Source organism: Bos mutus, chromosome 5 (assembly GCF_027580195.1).
Source record: "Bos mutus isolate GX-2022 chromosome 5, NWIPB_WYAK_1.1, whole genome shotgun sequence".
Lineage (NCBI taxonomy): Eukaryota > Metazoa > Chordata > Mammalia > Artiodactyla > Bovidae > Bos > Bos mutus.
Genome location: NC_091621.1, coordinates 64,776,337 through 64,800,689, shown reverse-complemented (window position 1 = coordinate 64,800,689; position 24,353 = coordinate 64,776,337). Strand labels below are relative to the sequence as shown.

Below are 24,353 nucleotides of genomic sequence, written 5' to 3'. Positions count from 1 at the left end.
CCCATGAATCGCAGCACGCCAGGCCTCCCTGTCCATCACCAACTCCCGGAGTTCAACCAGACTCATGTCCATCGAGTCAATGATGCCATCCAGCCATCTCATCCTCTGTCGTCCCCTTCTCCTCTTGCCCCTAATCCCTCCCAGCATCAGAGTCTTTTCCAATGAGTCAACTCTTCGCATGAGGTGGCCAAAGTACTGCAGTTTCAGCTTTAGCATCATTCCTTCCAAAGAAATCCCAGGGCTGATCTCCTTCAGAATGGACTGGTTGGATCTCCTTGCAATCCTTACAGTTCAAAAGCATCAATTCTTCGGTGCTCAGCTTTCTTCACAGTCCAACTCTCACATCCATACATGACCACAGGAAAACCATAGCCTTGACTAGATAGACCTTTGTTGGCAAAGTAATGTCTCCGCTTTTCGATATGCTATCTAGGTTGGTCATAACCTTCCTTCCGAGGAGTAAGCGTCTTTTAATTTCATGGCTGCAATCACCATCTGCAGTGATTTTGGAGCCCCCCAAAATAAAGTCTGACACTGTTTCCACTGTTTCCCCATCTATTTCCCATGAAGTGATGGGACCGGATGCCATGATCTTCATTTTCTGAATGTTGAGCTTTAAGCCAACTTTTTCACTCTCCTCTTTCACTTTCATCAAGAGGCTTTTTAGTTCCTCTTCACTTTCTGCCATAAAGGTGGTGTCATCTGCATATCTGAGGTTATTGATATTTCTCCCAGCAATCTTGATTCTAGCTTGTGCTTCTTCCAGTCCAGCGTTTCTCATGATGTACACTGCATATAAGTTAAATAAGCAGGGGGACAATATACAGCCTTGACATACTCCTTTTCCTATTTGGAACCAGTCTGTTGTTCCATGTCCACTTCTAACTGTTGCTTCCTGACCTGCATACAAATTTGTCAAGAGGCAGATCAGGTGGTCTGGTATTCCCATCTCTTTCAGAATTTTCCACAGTTTATTGTGATCCACACAGTCAAAGGCTTTGGCATAGTCATTAAAGCAGAAATAGATATTTTTCTGGAACTCTCTTGCTTTTTCCATGATCCAGCGGATGTTGGCAAGCTTTATTTAAAAGCTTTAACATATTTTGTTTCTTTTCAGCCAAAATGATAAAAGAATTGACATATCTTAATTACCCTGTGTTCTCTTTGATTTTTCCTTAATGTTAATGTGGAAGAACTCTTTAGAAGTACTTTTTTCTGGAAAAAAAAGAAAAAAAAAAAAAGCAACTGGTTGGAAAATAGGAGATTAATTAGAGGAAACGGGACTTTGATAAAGTTGGAGAATCACTTAAAGTCAAATTTTGAGTCAAGTTGACCATCCTTCCTCAGGATATAATTTGACATGCTAAAATAAAGTAGGGTAACTTACATTAGTTCTAAAATTTGCCTCACTCCATAAGACACTGTTATATCTGTTATTTTTATTTCAGTTAAAAAATGTTTAGTGCTTGGGGATGTTTTTAAGCAATAACAATTTATATGGCCTTTAAAATTTGATCAAATACAGCCAGCACTCTTATTTTCTACTTTTTCTGAATAAAATCACTTGTGCCATTATGAGGTCAGTTTAATCTTTGTTATTATAAAGTAATAAATAAAGCATGACAAAAGTGAACAGAATGGATGACACTAGAGAACAGTTATAGGAAGAGATCCGTGGACAAGTCACATAGTGTTCATCACCAAGAAAGCACAGAATCCAACTAACAAATGTTTATTATTTCTTTACGGTTGTAAGATATGAATGACCCATCAGTAATGTTGGATACCAAGTCCTGGCCTGAGAATTTGGCCAGTTCTTGCCACATTTTTAGAGAATTTGCGATAATTTTCTGGGAGTTGATGGTATGTGAGAGTGGTATAGAAAACTGGGGATGGCAGGCTAGCGTTGTGGGAGGGGCAGCTAAGTGTCGGTTACGACAGTAAAGGGTGGATAAGGTGGGAGATAAACGCCTTCCCTGAGAATCAGAGCTGCGTAACTGCTGACATGCTTTATGCTGTGCCTCTGATAGCTCCGAAGGGACAAGGCACAAAGTACTCAGTGATTCCAAAAACGTCCACCAATAAACCATCAAATGAAAACAAATCTTTTCATGTTTTGGGTGTCTCTGCATTTTACATTCTGTCCCTCTTCCCATTCTTCAAGCCCTCTCTTGAGCTGCCAGCTGGAATACTTTGATTGAAAGCAGGACACATAAACAATTACACTTTGTGACATTTGATATAGTGGGCCCAGAAGGCTGGAGATGGATTCAGTAAAGAATATGTGGCCGGCTGAAGCCATTTGGAATGTTAGGTGGGAAAAGATCAGAAAGCTGGACTTGGCAGATTCATTTTGAGTGTGTCTAGAGTCAAAATGAGGGAAAACAGTGATCAATAGTTTTTATGCAACCTCTGTGTTCTGTGTGTATTTTCAAAGTATGGGATTCGTCTCATTATCAATATTCATCTGGTAGATATACCTGTTTATTTTTCTGCCTTATTAGATCTTGGACTAAAACTTCTAATGCTAATATATCAATACTTCAATCTAAGATTTTACCCCAGTTAAGCTAGAGTGAAGTTCATGAAATGATTTCAAGTGGGGTTAAAAAAAAAAAAAAAAACTCAAGTTATATGACTGAATTACTTGTATTTGCCTATTTCTACTTCTGACTGGTCCATACCTTTTATTAGATTCCCAAAGGAATCTGCTACCAGTCTCAAGAAAAAAGAGAACTGTAATAGAATCTTCTAGCCCTATTTTTTCAGAAATCACCCAGTGACTTCTTATTTACCAAATCCAAGTCAAGCTTCTCCACCTCCCTGTCCCCACCTCCCTCCCTCAGCCACCTCCCTGCTTCACCTCCTCCTCTTCCTCCTCTCCTCTCGCCTCCCTCCTCTTTTCTCTCTTTTGATTTATGTGTACCTGATTACTATAATTGATCCCCCTATCTAGAAATTGTTCTCATTTTCATGATTATGGAATTCTCTCCTGTTTCCTTCCTACCTTCTAGTAAGCTCCTTCTTAGTGTCGTTCACTGACTGTTTTTCCTTCACCTTCCAGTGAATGTAAATATTCCTCAACATTCTGATCTCCTCCACATCTGTTTTCATCCAGATAACTTCCTTGTTTGAACTTGTGTCGGTTCCAGTTGGACACTATTAGCCATACCCGTGTTGCATATGGTAGACATTTCTGTTAGCTTACAGATATGTTTCCATTAGTACAGTAAATATACATATTTAGAAATGCCAATTCCAACTCTAAAAATGTATCACAAATGCATCTTCTTCTATCCATCTCTGCTACCACCACCCTCCCAAACAAATGAACACTCTATCGCTTACCTGGGCTACTGCAGTTGCTTACTAACTGCTTGATTTACAACTTCCATTAAATTCCAATTCTCTGTGTGTCTCTTTTTGCTTTCAGTTTGTGGAAATGGAATGTCTTTTCATAATTAAAAGCTGATCACTTTAAAATCCAGCAGTGACTCCCCATTGCTGTCTGCTCTAGGTCAAAAATCTTCCCATACCTCTATTATTCCTCTTGAGTCCCACAGTGTGTCTTGGCGTCAGCAATTTCAGTATTCTCTTGACTGATTTCTCTTCTTCCTTTACAATATAGTTGTTGTTGTTCAGTTGCCCAGTTGTGTCTGACTCTTTGCAACCCCATGGACTGCAGCAGGTCAGGCCTCTCTGCCCTCACCATCTCTGAAGTTTGCCCAAGTTCATGTCCCTTGTATTGGTGGTGCCATCCAACCATCTCATCCTCTGATGCCCTCTTCTCCTTCTGCCCTCCCCCCCCATCTTTCCCAGGATCAGGGACTTTTCCAATGAGTCAGCTGTACACATCAGATGACCAAAATACTGGAATTTCAGTTCAGCATCAGTCCTTCCAACAAATATTCAGGGTTGATTCCCCTTAAGGTTGATGGTTTGATCTCCTTGCTGTCCAGGGGACTCTCCAGCGCCACAGTTCAGAGGCATCAATTCTTCACTGCCCCACCTTCTTCATGGTCCAACTCTCACAGCTGTACATGACCACTTCGAAGACCATTGCCTTGACCATACGGACCTTTGTCGACAGAGTAATGTCTCCGCTTTTCAACACACTGTCTAGGTTTGTCATAACTTTGCTGCCAAGAAGCAAACACCTGATTTCATTTCTGCAGTCACCATTCGAAGTGCTTTTAGAGCCATAGAAGAGGAAATATGACACTACTTCCACCTTTTCCTCCTCTATTTGCCATGAAATAATGGGGCTGGATGCCATGATCTTAGTTTTTTTCTTAGTATTTAGTTTTAAGCTGGCTCTTTCACTCTCTTCCTTCACCCTCATCAAGAGGCTCTTTAGTTCCTGTTTGTTTTCTGCCATTAGGGTGGTATCATCTGCATATCTGAGGTTGTGGCTGTTTCTCCCACCTCTGTTGATTCCAGCTTGTAACTCATTCAGCCCACCTTTTCTCATGATGTGCTCAGAGTATAGAGTTAAACAATATATTTACCTCACTTAAAAATCATGATTCTGGCTACATTACTCAGATCTCCAAAATAGTGAATGTTTCTTCACTGTCAGTAGGAAAAGTCCAGTAGTCTTACCAATCATTCAAAGTTGCAAACTTTTCTTTCCAATTTACTTACAACTCTTTCACAAAACATATACTACTGGTTCTTTCCTACATGGAGCTCATATTTTTGTGTTTTGCCTTTGTTTGTCTCTATGTGGAAAGCTATTCTTCCATTTTTAAGCATCAAAATATCACCTAACCTTTAGAATAAAAAGTTAATAGCAAATAATACTGCCACCAGAAAGTCTTTCCCAGAAGCCACAAGTAATCTTTATATGCAGTGAACAAAATCTTTGTTGTATACTCTTTTGAGGTAATGTATTATTTTCCACTATGAATTGTAGTTATCTGCATACTGTATGTGCCTAACCTACTCAAGGCAGTAAGCATCTTGATTGGTTTTTCCATTTCTAATTGATCATCCTGTCCTTCAAGCATCTACATTAAAAGACACTTGCTCCTTGCAAGTAAAGCTATGCCACCTACATAGCATATTAAAAAGCAGAGACATCACTTTGCTAACAAAGTTCCATATAGTCAAAGCTATGGTTTTCCAGTAGTCATGTATGGATGTGAGAGTTGTACCATAAAGAAGGCTGAGCACTGAAGAATTGATGCTTTTGAGCTGTGGTGTTGGAGAAGATTCTTGAGAGTCCCTTGGACAGCAAGGAGATCAAACCAGTCAATCCAAAAGGAAATCAACACTGAATATTCATTGGAAGAATCGATGCTGAAGCTGAAGCTCCAGTACTTTGGCCACCTGATGCCAAGAGCTGACTCATTAGAAAAGATCCTGGTGATGGGAAAGATTGAAGGCAGGAAGAGAAGGGGACAGCAGAGGATGAGATGATTGGATGGCATCACCAATTCTATGGACATAAGTTCGAACAAGTTCTGAGAGTTGGTGAAGAACAGGGAAGCCTGGTGTGCTACAGTCCATGGGGTCACAAAGAGTCAGACATGACTGAGCTACTGAACAATGACAAATCCTTCAAATATATGTTTTCTTTGATAAATTCTCTACCCTTGTCAAAACAACAACAGCATATGAGTGGTGTTTGTGTTTATATAGTAAAATCCAAATTTCTCTGCATGGATTCAGTCTTTTCTGTTTTCTCTCATTGAGATCACTACTACCGTGTACCATTTTATGCAAAAGCAGAACACTAATATTTCTCCAAACACATCACACACTCATATCTTCCAGCTCTTATGCTTTACTCTTTATTCTTCAATTATACCTCCCACCCCCATAGCGTATTTCTCTGAACCTTAAATCTGAATTAGATATCTCTCTTTAGTTTTTCTATAGTGCTTTGTGCATTTCACTTATCACACTACATTGTGATTTACTTGTTGGCCTGCTCTTTTGTTTGTCAACTATAATGCCTAGAATGTAGAAGTAAGCTCTAAATCCTTGATGCCAGAGTACCTGGCACATAGTAGGCACTTGCTAAATCTGTGTTGAAAGAGTAAAAAACTACATACTTATCATTTGGAATTCTATTCATTATTTTCAAGATCCATCATGAAATTGATTTTAACCCTGCTCAAGATTTACAAATTGAAAATGTCATTGTAAATATGCAAATATTATGGAAATGCTCTTACTGATTAGGATAATTCTAAGAAACCTAATTATGTTTCTGGCCTACCCATCTGTGACAGCAATCAGTGAACTGGTTATCATATTTAGATTAAAAGCTATTAGAAAGGAAAAATACCTGTAAATAACCAAGAAACTTAATAAATGCTAAATGCTAATGTCAAGTGACCCAATGAAATATAACAACTTTTGTCTTTGTTTTAAACTACAACAGTTGCATGCAGATAATAAATAAGTCAATCAAACAACCAACCAACCACAGTTTTATCTGAGTCCCAGGGCTGTATTTTCAGATGCACCTCATCAAAATAATTAAGACGTTTAGAGTCTAAATGGAAATTTAGGGGTATCATTTTGGATTTAGTCTATACCTCAAATTATAAGGCTTGCTAAAATCCATTTTTATAATTATATCAAAAGTAAGAATGGAGTCTCAATATTTATGGTTTACCATAAGAGCTCATATCAAGAATTCATTTTTTTTTTTGCCTTTCTTCCAGGGAGAGAACAAACTGAGAAATATGTCCTTGTGTTTACAGTTTTATATTTGCTTCAGATGTTCTGTACTGGCTTTTCTCTTTGCTTTAAAAATGTACACTTTCAACATTATATGTTTTTTGCTTTGTAGAATAAGATTTTATATCAATGGAATGATCTATGAGTTTTAATCACAGAACTCAGATGGAAGACAAAATGCATTATTCCTAAAGTATGAATTGCTTACCATTAGTATGAATTTATCATTGATGTGTTTGTTTTCTTTATTTTTTAAAGGAATTGCAACAATATCTAGCTAACCTGGCTGAACAATGCAGTGCTGATAATAATGGTGCAGAGCTTCCAGTTGTAATAATTCTCGATAATCTTCATCATGTGGGCTCTTTGAGTGATATCTTCAATGGTTTTCTCAACTGTAAATACAATAAATGGTATGTTTGAAATATTTTGAATGATGAAATATGAAAAATGGGGATCAAACTTGCATTCTTGTGCCTTTATTCCCTTTAGGACCTATAGTAGATGCCATTCGGAGAAGGCAATGGCAGCCCACTCCAGTGCTCTTGCCTGAAAAATCCCATGGACGGAGCCTGGTGGGCTTAGTCCATGGGGTTGTGAAGAGTCGGACACTATTGAGCAACTTCACTTTCACTCATTGGAGAAGGAAATGGCAACCCACTCCAGTGTTCTTGCCTGGAGAATCCCAGGGACGGGGGAGCCTGGTGGGCTGCCGTCTATGGGGTCTCGCAGAGTCGGACACGACTGAAGTGACTTAGCAGCAGCAGCAGCAGCAGTGGATGTCGTTAATTTGAAAAGCCTTCATTACTATTATACCATGTTTACAAACGTCTATTTATTCATTCAAAAACTGTGTCCCAGGTGCTTTTATAGCAACAGTATTTACTTGATGATATTACCTTCCACGCGTATGCTAAAAGTCTGGAAGACTATTGTCAATAAGAGAATGTTTAAATCAGGAATATTAAGAACTAGAACGAGGCTATGTGATGTGATATGAAAGTCGCTCAGTTGTGTTCAACTCTTTGTGACACCATGGACTATGCAGTCCATGGAATTCTCCAGGCCAGAATACTAGAGTGGGTAGCCTTTCCCTTCTCCAGGAAATCTTCCCAACCCAGGGATCAAACCCAGGTCTCCCACATTGCAGGTGGATTCTTTACCAGCTGAGCCACAAGGGAAGCCCTATTATTGACTCTTATCAATAACAGAATGTTTGAATCAGGGAAATTAAGAACTAGAACAAGGCTATAGAACTGTTTCATTTTTAGTCCATAGTAAAGTTTAAATTCAACCTTCCTATAGAAATAAATTTATTACATTCAGATATACCTTTGTCCTTAGTGATTCTAATGTTTAGCTATTTACATGAGAGAAAAGGTTAAAGTAGGGTATAAAAAATCTGAAAAGATTGTTAAGATTCACTGTAGTATGATCTCTAAAAAAGAACATATAAGAACAACTGCATAAATGTTAGTTTCAATGGTGCAAGTATCCCAGTTATCTCTGCTAGAAATATGAAATAATAAAGGAAAAATTAATTAATTGGATTATAAGCAAAAGAATCATTAGATATTAGAGTGGGATGAGATCCCTATGATTATTCTACTTAATCTCTTTATTTTATATATGAGTAAACATGGGATTAGAGAGGGAAAATGATTACAATGATTTGCCTAGAATGCCAGAGCTGACATTTGAGCCCCAAATCTTAATTTCTACTTCAGTGATCTTTGTCATTTTCCAGCCAAATGTCATAAAATTACCCCTTTACAGCATAATTTTAAAGGGAAGAATACAAGTTTATCCAAATTGTTTCCTGAGGCAATTTTAACGTATTAATATCTTTTACCTTTAATGCATATACATTTTCTTTTCTTTTTGTCTCCAGTCCATATATTATTGGAACAATGAATCAGGGAGTTTCTTCATCACCAAATCTAGAGCTACATCACAATTTCAGGTAAAAATAAGTTGGAATTGTTTGTATTGTCTCTTTTCTGTTTGCTTTTGGTGGTTGTTTTTTTCCATTTGTACACTGACGAATCGGTAACCTGGGGTGTGGAAATAATTCTCACTTCTTCTGACACTCTTTCTCAAGCAGACATTTTGTGATCCCTGACCTATAATCAGAAGTGTTTCTTTAAAAAAGAAGAAAAAAGAAATGTTTTTCCTGCTCACTATGTTACAGCTAAAGTAGAATACTTTTCTTCTAAATGTGAGAAATGTGAAGAGAGTTCCTATTTCAGGATTTGTGATTCTCCTACAGAAGAGTGCTCAGCGTGCACACTCCCACTCACTGCTGTGACGCACATGAGCTTCTCTTTAGCTCAGAAAGAAAAGTTACATACAGTTTAGCTCTAATGTTAATAGACTGTCTCATCTCTTTGATCATTAACATATGGCCTCCAACTGAAATAGGAACATTATTACTTTATATTGGAGAGAGAACCACTGTGGACTTTAAGTTTAATTTATATAAGGATTTCTGGGTTTTGGTTTTGATTGTTTTTTTTTCTTTTTATAGGTGGGTACTATGTGCAAACCACACAGAGCCAGTGAAAGGCTTTTTAGGCAGATACCTTCGAAGGAAACTGATAGAGATGGAAATTGAAAGGAACATTCGCAATAATGACCTAGTCAAAATTATAGATTGGATTCCTAAGACGTGGCATCATCTCAACAGTTTTTTAGAAACACACAGTTCTTCTGATGTTACAATTGGTGAGCTCCAAAATTGTAATATGCCATTTTCCAGGAACTAAGAGTACTTGGTTAAGATAGCCAGATTGGAAGTAGAAAATAACAACTGAAGCTAATGTTTTTGAAGCTTCCAAAAATTTAAGTTTTCATTTTTTTTTCCTCCTTCCGAAAGTTTGCCTTCAAGCTTTGTGTCTTTTCATCTGACTGTTACAGTTTACTAAGGCTTCCCAGGTGGCACTACTGGTAAAGAACCTGCCTATCCATGCAGGAGACATAAGAGATGTGGGTTCAATCCCTGGGATGGGAAGATCCCCTGGAGGAGGGCATAGCAACCCACTCCAGTATTCTTGCCTGGAAAATCCCATGGACAGAGGAGCCTGGAAGACTACAGTTCTTAGGGTTGCAAAGAGTCAGACATGACTGAGAAGACTTAGCACGCATACAAGCATGAAACTTTGCTAACATCAACTAATGTAGACAGCTATATTAGTTTAATATAGACAACTAAAAGTCAGGTAGCCATGTGAAATAAATCATATATTTTTAGAGTATCATTTTTATGCTAAAACAAATTTTAGCATATATGAATTATAGTTGTGAGAGATTTTAAGATAATTTAGGCATTTTATATTTTCATGAAGATACAATTGTTTGAGTTATTTGTCTTGAGTTGGCATAAAGATGTTTACTTTTATATTCCTTCTTAAGTTGCACACAAAAAAAGTCCCCTTTTCCTTGCTGATTCTTGTGGATCAGAAAGATGTACTCACTAAAGGCACAGTGTAGAAAGAATTAGGACAATTCTACAATTGGGATCAGAAGACCACTGCAGAGGCCCACTTCCAGCAAATAATGACATATTTTATATTTGACAATTCATTCCATCATAGTTTTGTCATTTGTAAAGTGGAGCAGATTGACTGGATTATGACCTTTAAGGTTTCTCCTAATACTAAAATGTTATGTATTAGACTAAGATTTTAGTGTAAAAATAAAGGAGGGTCCTGAAGATGGATCTTCAGTAAAACACTGATAATAATTAAGCTGACCAAGATTATAATTTTCTAAGAATCCTATAAGAAGCATATTAATACCCCAGAACGGTGTCTAAATATGTCTTTAGATTGCTAAATACAGGGATTCTCATAAATGGTTTGTTATTTCTTTCTTCTCAGGCCCTCGACTTTTCCTGCCTTGTCCCATGGATGTAGAAGGTTCTAGAGTATGGTTCATGGATCTCTGGAACTATTCTTTGGTACCTTATATTCTGGAGGCAGTAAGAGAAGGTCTGCAGGTATAGTACTCAATTTTCTTAACTGTTTTAAAAAACGAAATAGAAAAAAAAAAAATCATCCTTTAAAAGCAAAAAAACAAACAAAAAAAATAATTTCTCTGATTTGTGCAGAAAAATAAAGGTAGCTTGAAAGAACAAATAGTTTCTAATACATTTTTTTCTGAGAATAAATATGTAGGAGAAAGAATTCCAATAAGAACACACTGAAGGCCAAATTTATTGCCATTGGTATTTACGAACTGTTCTTATTAGATAGCTAGTTAATTGCACAGTTCTGCATCTTATAAAACAGGCATGTTGATATGGACCGTGGTCATTTGTTCTCTTCTTTTTTTTTTCTTATGTCACACAGCATTCGAGATCTTCCCTGACTAGGGGTGAAACCCATGCCACCTGCAGTGGGAGCACTGGATCTCTAGGAAATTCCCCATTTATTCTCTTCTTATATAATCAGTAGCAAGTAGTTTGTGCTTACATTAATAGATTCCCTGCTTTAGGATGTTTCATTGCTTGAAACCCTTTAACATCCCTTGCAAAATTCCTTTCTGTTTTTACAGGTGCTCTAAATCTAAGGCATTTCATTTTTCAAAACAGGTTGGTTTAGCAGCATCTCTGCTCCTCCCTCCTCTACCTTACATCAAGGCCCTGCAACCACCCCTTCTTTTACTCTTAACTAAGAAATCAAAATACATCCCTAATAAGAAAACCCCTTTTCAACAAAATATATCATCCCTTTTCTGTAAGTCTTGATTATTTTTCCTTGTGTGAATTTTTTTTTAAGATTCGCGTTGTATAATCACCAAACTTGTGGCAGAAAAATCCAGTCATCTTTACAATAACTCAGCCAAGGTTTAGGCAGTTTTTGCTTTTCTCTGTTCTCAGTTTTAGGCATCTCTATTTCTGGTTATCACAAGTACTGCCAGAACTAAGATATACTTCATGCTTTTCACATTTTGTCATCTGCAGCTCTGTGTTAAGTCTTTATATCACTGTCTAAAAAAATTGGTTGTCTATTTTCCTTCATTTCACTTCCTTTCACTTCCTTATGCTTTCCTCACCTTGTAGAAAGGCATGGCAGTGATTTAGAACTAACAGGATGGTGAACGTGATGAATATTATGAGGATGTTCAGAACGTACAGGGGTAATGATCCTAGAGAATGCTATCAACTGGTTCTACCTCAGATTTAAATAACTCAGTTTCATATTTTTAATGGTATGAGCCAAACCAGCCTGAGAAAATGTCTCCACCAAAGTTAAAGACTGTGCCAAAAGTTTTGATTTTCAAGTATAACTTAGTACATGTCAAGATTCATCTAAAACTATTATGCTATCTCAGAAGTAAGTTGGGTCTCTTGGTTTCAATTATTTGTTCCAAAAACATCATATATTTGTATGAAATTTTATTTAAAATATTCATGAGGTCATGATTTTTAAATTAATATTTAAATTAATTATGTGTTCCTCTAGATCTATTTCAGCATTAGTAAACTATTATCCAAATCTTTATATATTAAATTTTCCTTATTTCTTATTCATTTGCTAATACATCAGAAGAATTAGAAGGGTTTTGAAAACTCAAAAACAGTAATACCTTAAAAATCCTTAAATCTCGTTTTTTAGAAGTATGTAGCATTTTTAATGTTCAAGTCATTATTTATAAAGCACCATCCTAAGAATTTATCATTCTATAAAAATTCCCTTTAAATAAAGATTTGGAGAGATACTCCAAAAAATTTTTTTTGAGGAGAAATAAAAATATCTCAAGTTTTCTGCTGTGGTTCTAGATGTTTGTTAGTAGGTTAGAGTGAAAGTTGGATCAATCACAACATAGGGAATAGCTGAGGCTTGGGGGGAACGGAGGATGCAGGAGGCAGATACAGCACTTTGAGAAAAAAAGGAAAACCCTTTGGTGAGGAGAGAGTTATCACTACTGAAGGATATGCTGGACTGGAAGTCTGTTGGCAGATGATATTCTTGGGATGGTCCATATGTGACTTCTGGAGGAACAGGAAGAAGAGAAATCACACATGTCATGAACTATTTTCTTGGATATACTGGCAACAAAGAACCATGAACTGGAACAAAAGGTGGAAAAATAAAGCATGGTTGCAAAGATAAAATCTGAGTTGAGAGGAATAGAATAATTTCTCCCCAAATGAAGGCTGATGCTTTGGTGGGGGACCGTATGGCAAATACTCTTTGCCAGATGTTCTAGTTCGAAAAAACACTGTGATGCACTGGATTCTGATTTTTATCCTGATGATTCTGTCTTTCTTGAAATGTCAGCAGTCAGATCATCTCCTTCTGAATATTTAAATGTCTCTTCTTTCATTTCTTGTTCTATAACATCTACTTAACTCTGAAATACAGAATTGAGCCTATTTACCTTTTTATTGGTCACCCCCAATTTTGCTGTCCATGATGATTCTGGACATCATCAATTGATTCTGCTAGATTTTCATATTCTTTTTGTAATGTTTCCATTCCAAGATTTATATACTTTCCTTCAATTAGTTTAAGTTGTATAGCAATCTAAGTAGATTTTTAACTGAGAGACAATTTCTGCTCCAAAATAACAGAACTATTTTTAAAAAGCTGATTACTACTCCTACTGTTATCCCCTGCTGCTGCTAAGTCATTTCAGTCATGTCTGACTCTGTGCAACCTCATGGACTGCAGCCTACCAGGCTCCTCCGTCCATGGGATTTTCCAGGCAAGAGTACTGGAGTGGGGTGCCATTGCCTTCTCTGACTGTTATCCCCTAGATGTGTAGATATCAAGACCTGAACTTTTTTTTTCCTTAAGGCAAGCCTGCCACAACCCATGCAACTTCTCCAGGAGAAGCTCAAAAGACAGTTCCAAGCAGACTGTGGGCCTTTCCTGGACTCAGCATCCGCCATTTTGTTTTTGTCTCACTGAAGCACAGCAAACCACACGAAACGCTTCACACTGGTATTCGGTGCCTCCTGGGACCAAATGTACACCTAATAACCAGGGTTGCCCTCAGTAGAGTAGGAAAGTCCATCAAAGAACTAGTGTGCCTATGTTACTACCCTCTACTCTTAATTTTAACCTTTCTTTCTATGCCTTTGTGGTCTGTACTTTTTCTTTTTTTTTTCCCCCAAGCCCACCAACCTCTGTCTCCTTAGTGTGCTGTTTCTCGTTTGGTTTTGGCTTTGCTTCCAGTTTAAAATTTTTTTAACGTCACTTGTGTTCATCTGCTGTCTACTCCACTACCTGTATTTTAACCAGGCTTTATAATCTCTTTCTTATCAACTTTCTTCCTCCAGAGGAGTTCTGACAAAGTTTTCAGTGGTCTTACAAACAAATATCTCAAAGAAGTTTTAATAGGAAGCAATGAGATTACAGAGGAAATTAATCTGATGGAAATGGTTGTCAGGGAAAGAATGCTTATTGTCAAGGAAAATCTGAGTAGAATGAAGTAGAGAAAAGAAATCTCTTGTATTCATCATCTTTCCAAAGTACACTTTAGTAAATAAAGGTATTTAGTGTCTAGCATGAATCTTTTTATTTCTCTATTACTGGAACTTCCCTTTCTCAATGTTGAGCTTTCATTTAGTTTGTAAAATTACTAACAAAGATAAATGTGGGTAGTCATTTCTTTATGTATTTAAAATAAACATCCCTCATACTCTCCCCCAAATGCTGCCCATTTATTTTGTCTAGCCTTCAAATTTAAAGTGAACTATACAGATAGTTTAAAATCTGGGAAATAGCATATGGACACTTCATTCCCCTGAAAGTCCCACAGGGACTCAATGTGCAATTAGTAGCCACCTCTGTACTGAACAGAGATGTAGGGAATTCCCTGGTGGTCCAGTGGTTAAGACTCCAGGCTTTCACTGCTGAGGGCATGGGTTCAATCCCTGTTCTGGGAACTAAGATCCTACAAGCTGCATTGCCAAAAAAAAACCCACACACACAAGGAATTTATTTTATATGTGCTAAATATGTGATCACTTTTTAGATGTATGGGAAACGAGCACCTTGGGAAGATCCCTCCAAGTGGGTGCTTGATACATACCCATGGAGCTCAGCATCTCTGCCTCAGGAAGGCCCAGCATTACTTCAGTTGCGACCAGAAGATGTTGGGTATGAGGGCTGTATATCCACGAAGGAAGCTACAACCTCAAAGCACATTCCACAAGCTGACACAGAGGGGGATCCCCTGGTAAGAAGCCGATGTTTGATTCTTCCTGTCTAATCCTGACTACAGTGTGCAGCCACTAGCATTTAGTCATTTGCATCAGAGACACTAATTCGTTTTCCTGGGTAATATTTGAGATTGTCCTGATGTTGATACTCAGTTTTCAAATTTTTACCTTTGGCCTACATTCATTGGGTGAAACTCTTAAAAAAGACCAAACTTGTATACTTCAAAATAATCAAAAACACTTAAACCAGGCTGAGCTCTGAGGCCATAATTTTTCTTTTATTAAGCAGAAAATTATATAAATAAATAAACTTCAAACATTGCAGGACTCAATTCATTAGGTATGTAAGAAAAAGCTGAATTTTGTTCTAAAATGACAAAAAAAAAGAATATAATCTATACTTGAAAAACTAAAGACTATTTTACATGTATCAATTTTACATTTTACATGTAAAATTTTGTCTAACTAAATTTAGGATTAGTGCTCCATTGCCAACAGTAGAGAAGAATGAACTGACTTTGGAATTCAGTTCAGTTCAGTTCAGTCACTCAGTTGTGTCCAACTTTTTGTGACCCCATGAACCTCAGCATGCCAGGCTTCCCTGTCCCGTCACCAACTCCCGAACTCCACCCAAACCCATGTCCATTGAGTCAGTGATGCCATCCAACCATCTTATCCTCTGCTGTCCCCTTCTCCTCCTGTCCTCAATCTTTCCCAGCATCAGGGTCTTTTCCAATGAGTCAGCTCTTCGCATCAAGTGGCCAAAGTATTGGAGTTTCAGCTTCAACATCAGTCCTTCCAAGAACACCCAGGACTGATCTCCTTTAGGATGGACTGGTTGGATCTCCTTGCAGTCCAAGGGACTCTCAAGAGTCTTCTCCAACACCACAGTTCATAAGCACCAATTCTTTGGTGTTCAGCTTTCTTTATAGAGGGCTATTATTCCCTGCCTTGCTCAGATTGCATTCTTGGAAGTCATACTATAAGTCAATAAAACCCCGAAGCACGAATACTCTGGAAATACTAAGCACATGCTGTTCCTAGTAAAATAACTTTATTCTCATACGTATTTTTTTATTTTTAGAGATGACTTGCCATAAATTTGTCTCAAATGTAATGTGTTTTTTAGGTTACTATTCTGGCTAAAGAAATCACTGAATAACCAATACAGTAAGAAGACATGCTGAGATAAAGATCCTTATGTTACTTAAACATAAAAAGTGAAGTCGCTCAGTTGTGTCCAACTCTTTGCGACCCCATGGACTGTAGCCCACCAGGCTCCTCCATCCATGGAATGTTCTAGGCAAGAGTACTGGAGTGGGTTGCCATTTCCTTCTCCAGGGGATCTTCCTGACCTGGGGATCAAACCCCGGTCTTCCGCATTGCAGACAGATGCTTTACCATCTGAGCCACCAGGGAATCTAAAGAAATGATTAAATTATAGTCTGTAACCATACCTGTTGCTGCTGCTGCTGCTAAGTCGCTTCAGTCGTGTCCGACTCTGTGCGACTCCATAGACGGCAGCCCAACAGGCTCTGCCGTTCCTGGGATTCTCCAGGCAAGAACATTGGAGTGGGTTGCCATTTCCTTCTCCAGTGCATGAAAGTGAAAAGTGAAAGTGAAGTCGCTCAGTCGTGTCTGACTCTTAGCAACCCCATGGACTACAGCCTACCAGCCTCCTCCATCCATGGGATTTTCCAGGCAAGAAAACTGGAGTGGAGTGCCATTGCCATCTCCAACCATACATAAAGACATAAAATTATAAGTTGATATTTTGTGGAATATCCTTACACTAATAACCACAACACATGTACATCTCATCATTTCAGTTGACCATTTTGAACATCTTGGAATTTACATATGAACCATCTGATAAAGTTTCATGACTTTTTTCCTGATAAAATGCATGCACACAGAAGATTTTCCATACTATGTCAAAAAGTTCCATAAAGTCATAAGAAATATACATTGATCTACTTAGAGGCCAGGGATCTCTTATTTAGAACATTTGATCTAAACTATAAACTTCTTGGGGCTTCCCTTGTAGCTCAGCTGGTAAAGAATCCCCCTGCAATGCAGGAAACCCCACTTCAATTCCTGGATCTGGAAGATCCACTCGAGAACAGATATTCTACCCACTCCAGTATTCTTGGCTTCCCTGGTGGTTCAGCTGGTAAAGAATCTGCCTGTAATGCGGGAGACCTGGGTTCTATCCCTGGGTTGGGAAGATTCCTGGGAGAAGGGAAAGGCTACCCACTCCAGTATTCTGGCCTGGAGAATTCCATGGACTAGGGCTTGGAAAGAGTTGGGGCTTGCAACTCTTGGGCTTGCAAAGAGTTGGACATGACTAAATGACTTTCAGTTTCATAAACTTCCTGAGGACCTGAACTTATATTTTTATAACAAGTGTCTGGCCCTTTAGCTCATACATAGCTAAATAACTAAACAAGAGTGATGGTGAAATTGTTTTGAATTCCACAAATCTGTGACTATACACTAAGTAATTCCTGATCAGTTCAATTCAGTTCAGTCACTCAGTCATGTCCAACTCTTTGTGACCCCAAGTACTGCAGCACCCCAGGCCTCCCTGTCCATCACCAACTCCCAGAATTTACTCAAACTCATGTCCATTGAGTCAGTGATGCCATCCAACCATCTCATCCTGTCATCCCCTTTTCTTCCCACCTACAATCTTTCCTAGCATCAGGGTCTTTTCAAATGAGTCAGTTCTTTGCATCAGGTGACTAAAGTATTGGAGTTTCAGCTTCAGCATCAGTCCTTCCAATGAATATTCAGAACTGATTTCCATTAGGATGGACTGGTTGTATCTCTTTGCAGTCCAAGGGGCTTTATAAGATTCTTCTCCAACACCACAGTTCAAAAGCATCAATTCTTTGGCTCTCAGCTTTCTTTATAGTCCAACTCTCACATCCATATGTAATAGACAAAAAATAAGCCTTACAGTACAAATATGGGTTATTTCTTCTGAATTTTTTATAATTTCCAGTTCTCCCTTTGCAGTTTCTCATACAGTTCCTGATACAGGTAAGGTGTTTATAAGGTTTGTTTTCAGGGTTACACTATAGAGTATGGGACGTTTAGGGGATGTCCTAAATTTTCCCAGTTCACACAGTCCTGGTGAGCTAAACCCATTAATCACTCTTTTCCCTGACTGTAGATGTTCTTATCTTCTACTTTAGAAAAGGGATCAGAATCTCTACATTCTGAATGAGAACTTGAGTTAAAAAAAAAATCTCTGATTCCTAACCCTCTGCTTCACTCAACATCTTAAAGAACAAGGGGTTATGATGTTTGACATATTAGATGAGAAAACCTTCTCATCTAGATATCTGTGAATCAGGCACATTCTGATTGGCAAGTATCTCTCTGCATTTATTGCTCTATATTTTTATAATGACTGACATAAGGTAACAACATATTTGTAGTCCAATCTAAATCAGAAGTACTCAGAGAACACCTCAGTGTCAGTAATATATTTTTGACTCTGAACAAGGATGTAAGTTTTTGGCACATCTCACAGTATTGAAAATATAATGTGTATTCATCATCAATAGACTCGTTAATTCAGTACATATTAGTAAATAATAAGTATGTACTCCAGGCTAAATCCTGGTGATCATAAAATCAGTATCGTTTGACATTAAGAAGCTCATAATCCAGCCATGGAGAAAGATGTCTACATATATAAATTACAGTGCGATAATGATAGAAGCACGTTCTAGGTAAAGTTTCGAGTCTGTTGAGAAAGTGGTTAGGATAAAGCTCCTCAGAGGACGATATTCTTGAGCTAGGTCTGGAAGATGAATAAAATTTCATAATGAGGTTGGATAGAGACGATCCAAAATGTAAAAAACAGCAAGTGAAACATGATGAAACAGTACAATAAAAATAATGAGTTTAGGGAGCTGTATACAAATCTGTGGAATTAGAATAAAAGGGACAGAAAGAATTAAAGCTACAGAAGTCTACAATTGATAAGTGATGTGAAGCCTTGTTTATCTTGAAGTTAAATTTTTACCACACAATGGGGAGCCACCAAAGATTTTTGAGCAAGGGACTTACTAGATTTGCAGTTTATAAAAATCACCTTGGTAATAGAATAGAGGGCAGGTTAAAGGAAAGAGGATAGAGGCTGGAGGACGGGCAGATGTGTCAATACCAGGGATGATAAGGACCTGACCAGGGTGTTACAAATGATAGGCACTGTGTTTATGCCTATGGGTCTGGGAAAGAAGCAGGGGAAAAGAGTGCAAGGAAATACTTGTGTAGATAATAATGATCCACCCTGATTATACCCAGTCATATTACTGATTGATGTGAAACTTACCTACCTCCTTTGACTCGAATGTACAAAGCAACCCTCTGAGAAGGCACGGTAAATCCTTTATATGTATTTACCAAGAATCTGAGACTTGGAACTTATTTTAATGGAACATATTTACTATATGGCACCATTTTCAAAACATAAGACTTTAATAATACTATTATTATACCGTAAAACTTTTATAACAGTCAGCTTTCAAGTGATTTCAAATATTTGAGATCAAGGCATAACCTTGAAAGCATTTTTGAGATCAAGGCATAACCTTGAAAGCATTTCTATTCTTGAAAGGTGCTCAAAACACAGTGTTTTTGTTTTTGTTTTTTACAAATTATCTTCACCCAGATGCTTGAACATACAGCCAGCTACTTAGAGAGAGTAACAAAAGAAAGGACAAAGGAATATGAATGTGCATGAAGGTGGGAGTGTATGTGTCTGTTCAAAAGAGAGACAGAGAAGGGGGGAGAGAAAGAAACACTATGTTGATGGAGACATTTAGCTTTTTGACTCACTGAGTTTTAAGAGGTTATCATCAGCTACTTTTATATGTTTATGTAGCTTGTTTAATAAATTCAGGGGATTAGACAGAAACTTACGTTGAAAAATATTGTCCTAAAGAATATTAAAATGACTTTAAAATATGCTATAACTATAGCTTCTTTGTCAGGAAGGCATTCTTGATGGAACTGGTAATTACCAGTGTGTCACTTTATTTCACAAACATTTTTTTAATTGAACACACATTTTACACTGAATGTATCAGCAAGCAGAGCTTAACATATGACTAAGGAATCCTTTTTGATTTAGCCTTTCTATTGGATCAGTTTCCCTAAATTTTAAGTTGGGGGAAAAAAAGAACATCTTTGATTACATAATAAATAGTAAAGTTAGCATGCATTAAACAATACAAAGATTATTACCATTAACAGAAACTCTTGATAAGAAAACAAGTCCATACCCTCCCGAAGATGTGCCAATTTTTCTGTGCTTTCTAAAACTGTCAAATCATTTATTCACGATTTGCTTTTGAACAAGATTTCTTTATCCATCTCTACCACTGAATCTGCAGATCTCTCAAAATCCAAGCAAAGTGGCCTCCTTTTATTTTCTAATACCCGGAAACACTAGCTGCCTTTCTCCCCAGCTGCTTTCCTGCCCATGTCCCTTTTATGAGAACAAACGTTGCCATTGTCCTAAAAGGCTGGGAAACTTGAGACAGCTGCTCTTGTTCCAGAAGGTGGTTTTTCTTTTCAGTGAGATATCCGTCATATTTTAGCCAGGTGTTCAACAGCCACAGAAGCTTGACGGTGATTCTTCCCTTTGCCCTCTTCAAATGCTCATGGTCAGCTTCATTCGGTTGCCTCCCCTCGAGGTCAACGCTTAAGCAGCAGATGGGGGGCTTGTATGAAGCAGCTGGTTCCATTCTACTCCAGCCCCGCCTTCTCTCCAGGGACCCTGAGCGGAAGCCTGTGTGCCCGTCGGCGTGTAGGAACGTTCAGGACTTTCAGTTGCCATTCAGCGCTTTCTGCTTCTCACAGCCAAAACGCTGGGCAGCTTGGCGTCCTCTGCAGCCACGAGCCCAGATGTCCGGCTGTGATACAGTTTCCTTTCCGCGCTCCCTGCTGGCGCTGTATTCATTTACAATCGCGAATAAAAGACTTATCCAGAGGCCCTATTTTGTCCTTATGGTTTGCCGTTGTAGTCATGTGTGGGAGAAGCAGTCTGGGAGCCGGGGCAACCAGTCAAAGTCTAAAATTGTTTTCCGTTTCCCTTGGAGGGGATGAGATGGGTGCCCCGTGTGGCTCGGGGCCGTGTATTTTCTGGGCCTGGCTTTTTCCATGCATCATCGCCTCCATCGATGTCTCTTTTTCTTTCTTCAGATGAATATGCTAATGAAACTCCAAGAAGCAGCCAATTACTCGGGCACACAAAGCTGCGACAGTGATAGCACCAGCCATCATGAAGACATTTTGGATTCGTCTCTTGAATCTACCCTCTAGAGGGTGAAAAAAAGTTAGGGGAAGAAGACTATGCTTAAAAAAAAAAAAATGTTTGATAAGTAAGGTATTTTCATTAAACCACTGCCAGTATGAAAGCATCCTGTCAGGGCCCTGACCCAGAGTTGTGGTCTCTAAGGAGACAGCAGAACTAAGTCTGAACCGCCAAGATACTCAGTTGACACAGAAGCATAACTTGCTTTTCTTTCTAGGCATTTTTTTTTTTAATCTCTGTGGAGTGATGTAAGGCTCCAATACTCAACTGGAAAGGACCCTAACGACAGGGCACCTGAAGATTGCGTGTGGGATAGCCAAACTGGACTTTCTGTTTTTTCTCTTTAAAAGTTTACAGTGCAGACCTTTTCTTTCTTTTCTTTGTTCTTTTTCTGTTATTGTCGTTCCTTCTCTTGGTTTCCTCTGAGGGGTTCTCCCCGAGCAGGGGCCACTCTCCTGACCCGTCCAGCCTCCTTTGTGCCACATGGTGCTGGTCGCGGAGCCCCAGTAGTGTTTGCGTTGTGTGCTCACCCCATTCCAAAACGAAGAGGCCAGGCCTCTACAAGCACAAACGGAATTGTGCGACCCCAGGGAAACACTGCTGTGGCCAGCTGGAGGAGTGCCAGCATCATTCTCTACCGCCGTGAGCAGGGGATGTTGCTTCACCCACGCTTTAGTGTCTGAGTCACAGGTTTGATAAGGTTGTTTTTCCCACTGTGGTCTTTTTAAACCACCTGCCCATTCCCTTAAAAAAAAAAAAGTTTTATACCAATTATTAGTCAACACTGACAACAGGCTTTTTTAGGGCTTTATTTGTTTGAGCCTTGTCAGTGAAAAGAAGGAACATTTCTTATGGTGCTGTCTCACTGCCTTAAACCGATTTCTACAACAGTTTAACAGTTGGTTTAAATCCTGAACCATTGGTAATTTCCACCATCTTCACTTATAACACCAGTTAACACAGTAGCCTCATCTCTATTTTTGTGTTTGTTTTTGAAGAAATGGATAGGAGAAAGATCAGTATTTTTACCTTGAGAATAGATTGCTTTGCCTATCCTCCAAAAGACTCAAGTAACCCAGAAACCCTCTTTGACTGTCATTTAAAAGCTAAGCCATGTGGCTATCTTCCATCCAGTTCTAGGGGAAAGAGTTTCAGAAGGTGGGAGAGGGTGAATTTTTATCCAGCAGAGCTGGAAGCACTACATGCAGCATGAGCACAACTATTCGGCTTTTCTCTCCTATTTTTTTTTTTAATTATTATGAGTTTTGAGCATGTTGTTTTGATGGGTATTATTGTACATGAGAAATTCAGCATTCAAGAACACTGAAGCAGTGAAGTCACTGTGGATGAGAAGGCATTTATACTGTAAAAGAAGGTTAGATTTGCACAGTCTACTGGGTAGGTATTGTAAATAATCATTTAAAAAACTTGCACAACTCAAAACAAACACACACACAAATTGTATTTTATCCTGTGGGTGTTAAGAGATGTTTCACTTGCTGAGATTTCCTGTACGTTGCAAACAAATACAGAATGCAGACCCTCAATGCTGTTGTTACCTGGTGTGTTTGTCCTGTATTTACAGTCGTGATGACCATGCAGGAGCTATCAGTGCTAGAGTGAGCATGCTTCAAAACTGTCCATGAAGCCAATACATTTTTGGAAAAGTAAAAATGTCTGAAAGTGCATCTGTCATGGCAGGCTTTCAAGAGAGTATATGAGAGCTGACGGGAGTGACTGGAGAAGTTCCCACCACGCACAGAGGACAGGTTTGAAATTCATCACCCCAAGGGCTAGGCCACGGTGTAGACTTGGTCCATGCGTGTGAAAATTTGCTACTTCAGGACGTCCAATTGGTGCTACCCTCTGTGACGGCCCACGGGTCAGCTGCTGTAGAACAACCACCACACGAGACACCGGCGCAGCTGCCAGAGTCGCTCAGTCTGCAGGCCCTCCACGGTGCTATCGCCCTAAGGGAAGTCGGGACTGGATGTGCGCACATAGGAAGGGCACCCTGACTGTGAAGCCTCAAACGTGGATCACGTCTGCAGTGAAACGTCGACGTACGTAGCTGGATGAGTGACTGGTGGCCCTTGTACAATATGTGATCTAAGAAAATTGCTAATCTTTCCCTGCCGTTTTGAGAACCACAGTCCAAACATGATCATTAAACAGAAATTCCTGCAATACATCCCAGTAGGTCCGCCTAGTTCACAACTTAAACTAGTTTGTGAAACATTTGTCTGTATACATTTTATATTTTGTACATTTTTGATGTAACATACCGTGTAAATAGAAACAGTGAAATAAATCATCTGAAAAGTTTTGTAGTCTTTGTAAAGCCCCGACAGCAACTACTTGGTGTCAGTGGACTTAACTGGGTGATGTATTTTCTATTGGTTGGTTGTTCCTCTAGCTTGTAAACCAGCTTGCATATATTTTTTTGCAAATGTGCACCCTGTATCTGTCTAAATTATTACTTTGACATTAAAGTGGAATTATTTATTGACAACAAGGTGTGGTGTCTATATGTGGAGAGAATTGAATAATTATGCACCAAAAGTATCAAACTTTAAAATGTTGCTTGCACTATTAATAAGCCATGAGTAGGATGTATGTGATTTTTTAATTTTATATTCCTCATAGAAAGAACCTCATAGCTTTTAAATGAGTAAATATATTGAAGGCACTAGGTATATCTTTTTAAATGAAAGTTATTTATTCAGTGAATATTTTTAGAAAACTCATTATTAGTCTACCTAAGTGATTATAAAATAAGCATTAATATAAAATAAAATATTAATATTCACTTAATTATATCAACTTATTAAATGTTTCTTTGTTTTTATTCCATTAACTTTTTTTGACCTTTTAGCTCTAAAGATGCTTTTAACGTAGAAGAATTCTTCTGGTGATGGTTTATTTTTAAGAGATTATAAAAGAAAAGGAACCCTCTTTAAAATGAGAAATTTTTTCAAAGCACCTTGGTCTTTCATACCAGTAATTGGAATGCTTACTTGGGTACTCTAAGTAGGGTTTTAATTCTAAAAGCAGGAAAATTAGGACACTTGTTGAGAAAAAAAATATATATATATATTTAGTTAAAATGAGTTGAAGAACAGTAATAGATAAAAATGGATAAATGTTTCCTTT

At 38.3% G+C, this 24,353-nt stretch overlaps 1 protein-coding gene across 2 annotated transcripts in view; it reads left to right on the top strand.

The window, feature by feature from the left end:
• NAV3 (neuron navigator 3) overlaps window positions 1–23,964 on the top strand; it is an 893,105-nt gene extending 869,141 nt beyond the window's left edge. For both annotated transcript variants that reach the window (XM_070370975.1, XM_005889180.3), the window contains 6 exons: window positions 6,952–7,106; window positions 8,585–8,656; window positions 9,221–9,417; window positions 10,572–10,690; window positions 14,680–14,883; window positions 21,089–23,964. In XM_070370975.1, coding sequence (XP_070227076.1) covers window positions 6,952–7,106; window positions 8,585–8,656; window positions 9,221–9,417; window positions 10,572–10,690; window positions 14,680–14,883; window positions 21,089–21,208 — 867 coding nt within the window. In that variant the 3' untranslated portion in view covers window positions 21,209–23,964. The remainder of the gene's footprint in view (window positions 1–6,951; window positions 7,107–8,584; window positions 8,657–9,220; window positions 9,418–10,571; window positions 10,691–14,679; window positions 14,884–21,088) is intronic.
• Window positions 23,965–24,353: the final 389 nt, after the last annotated feature.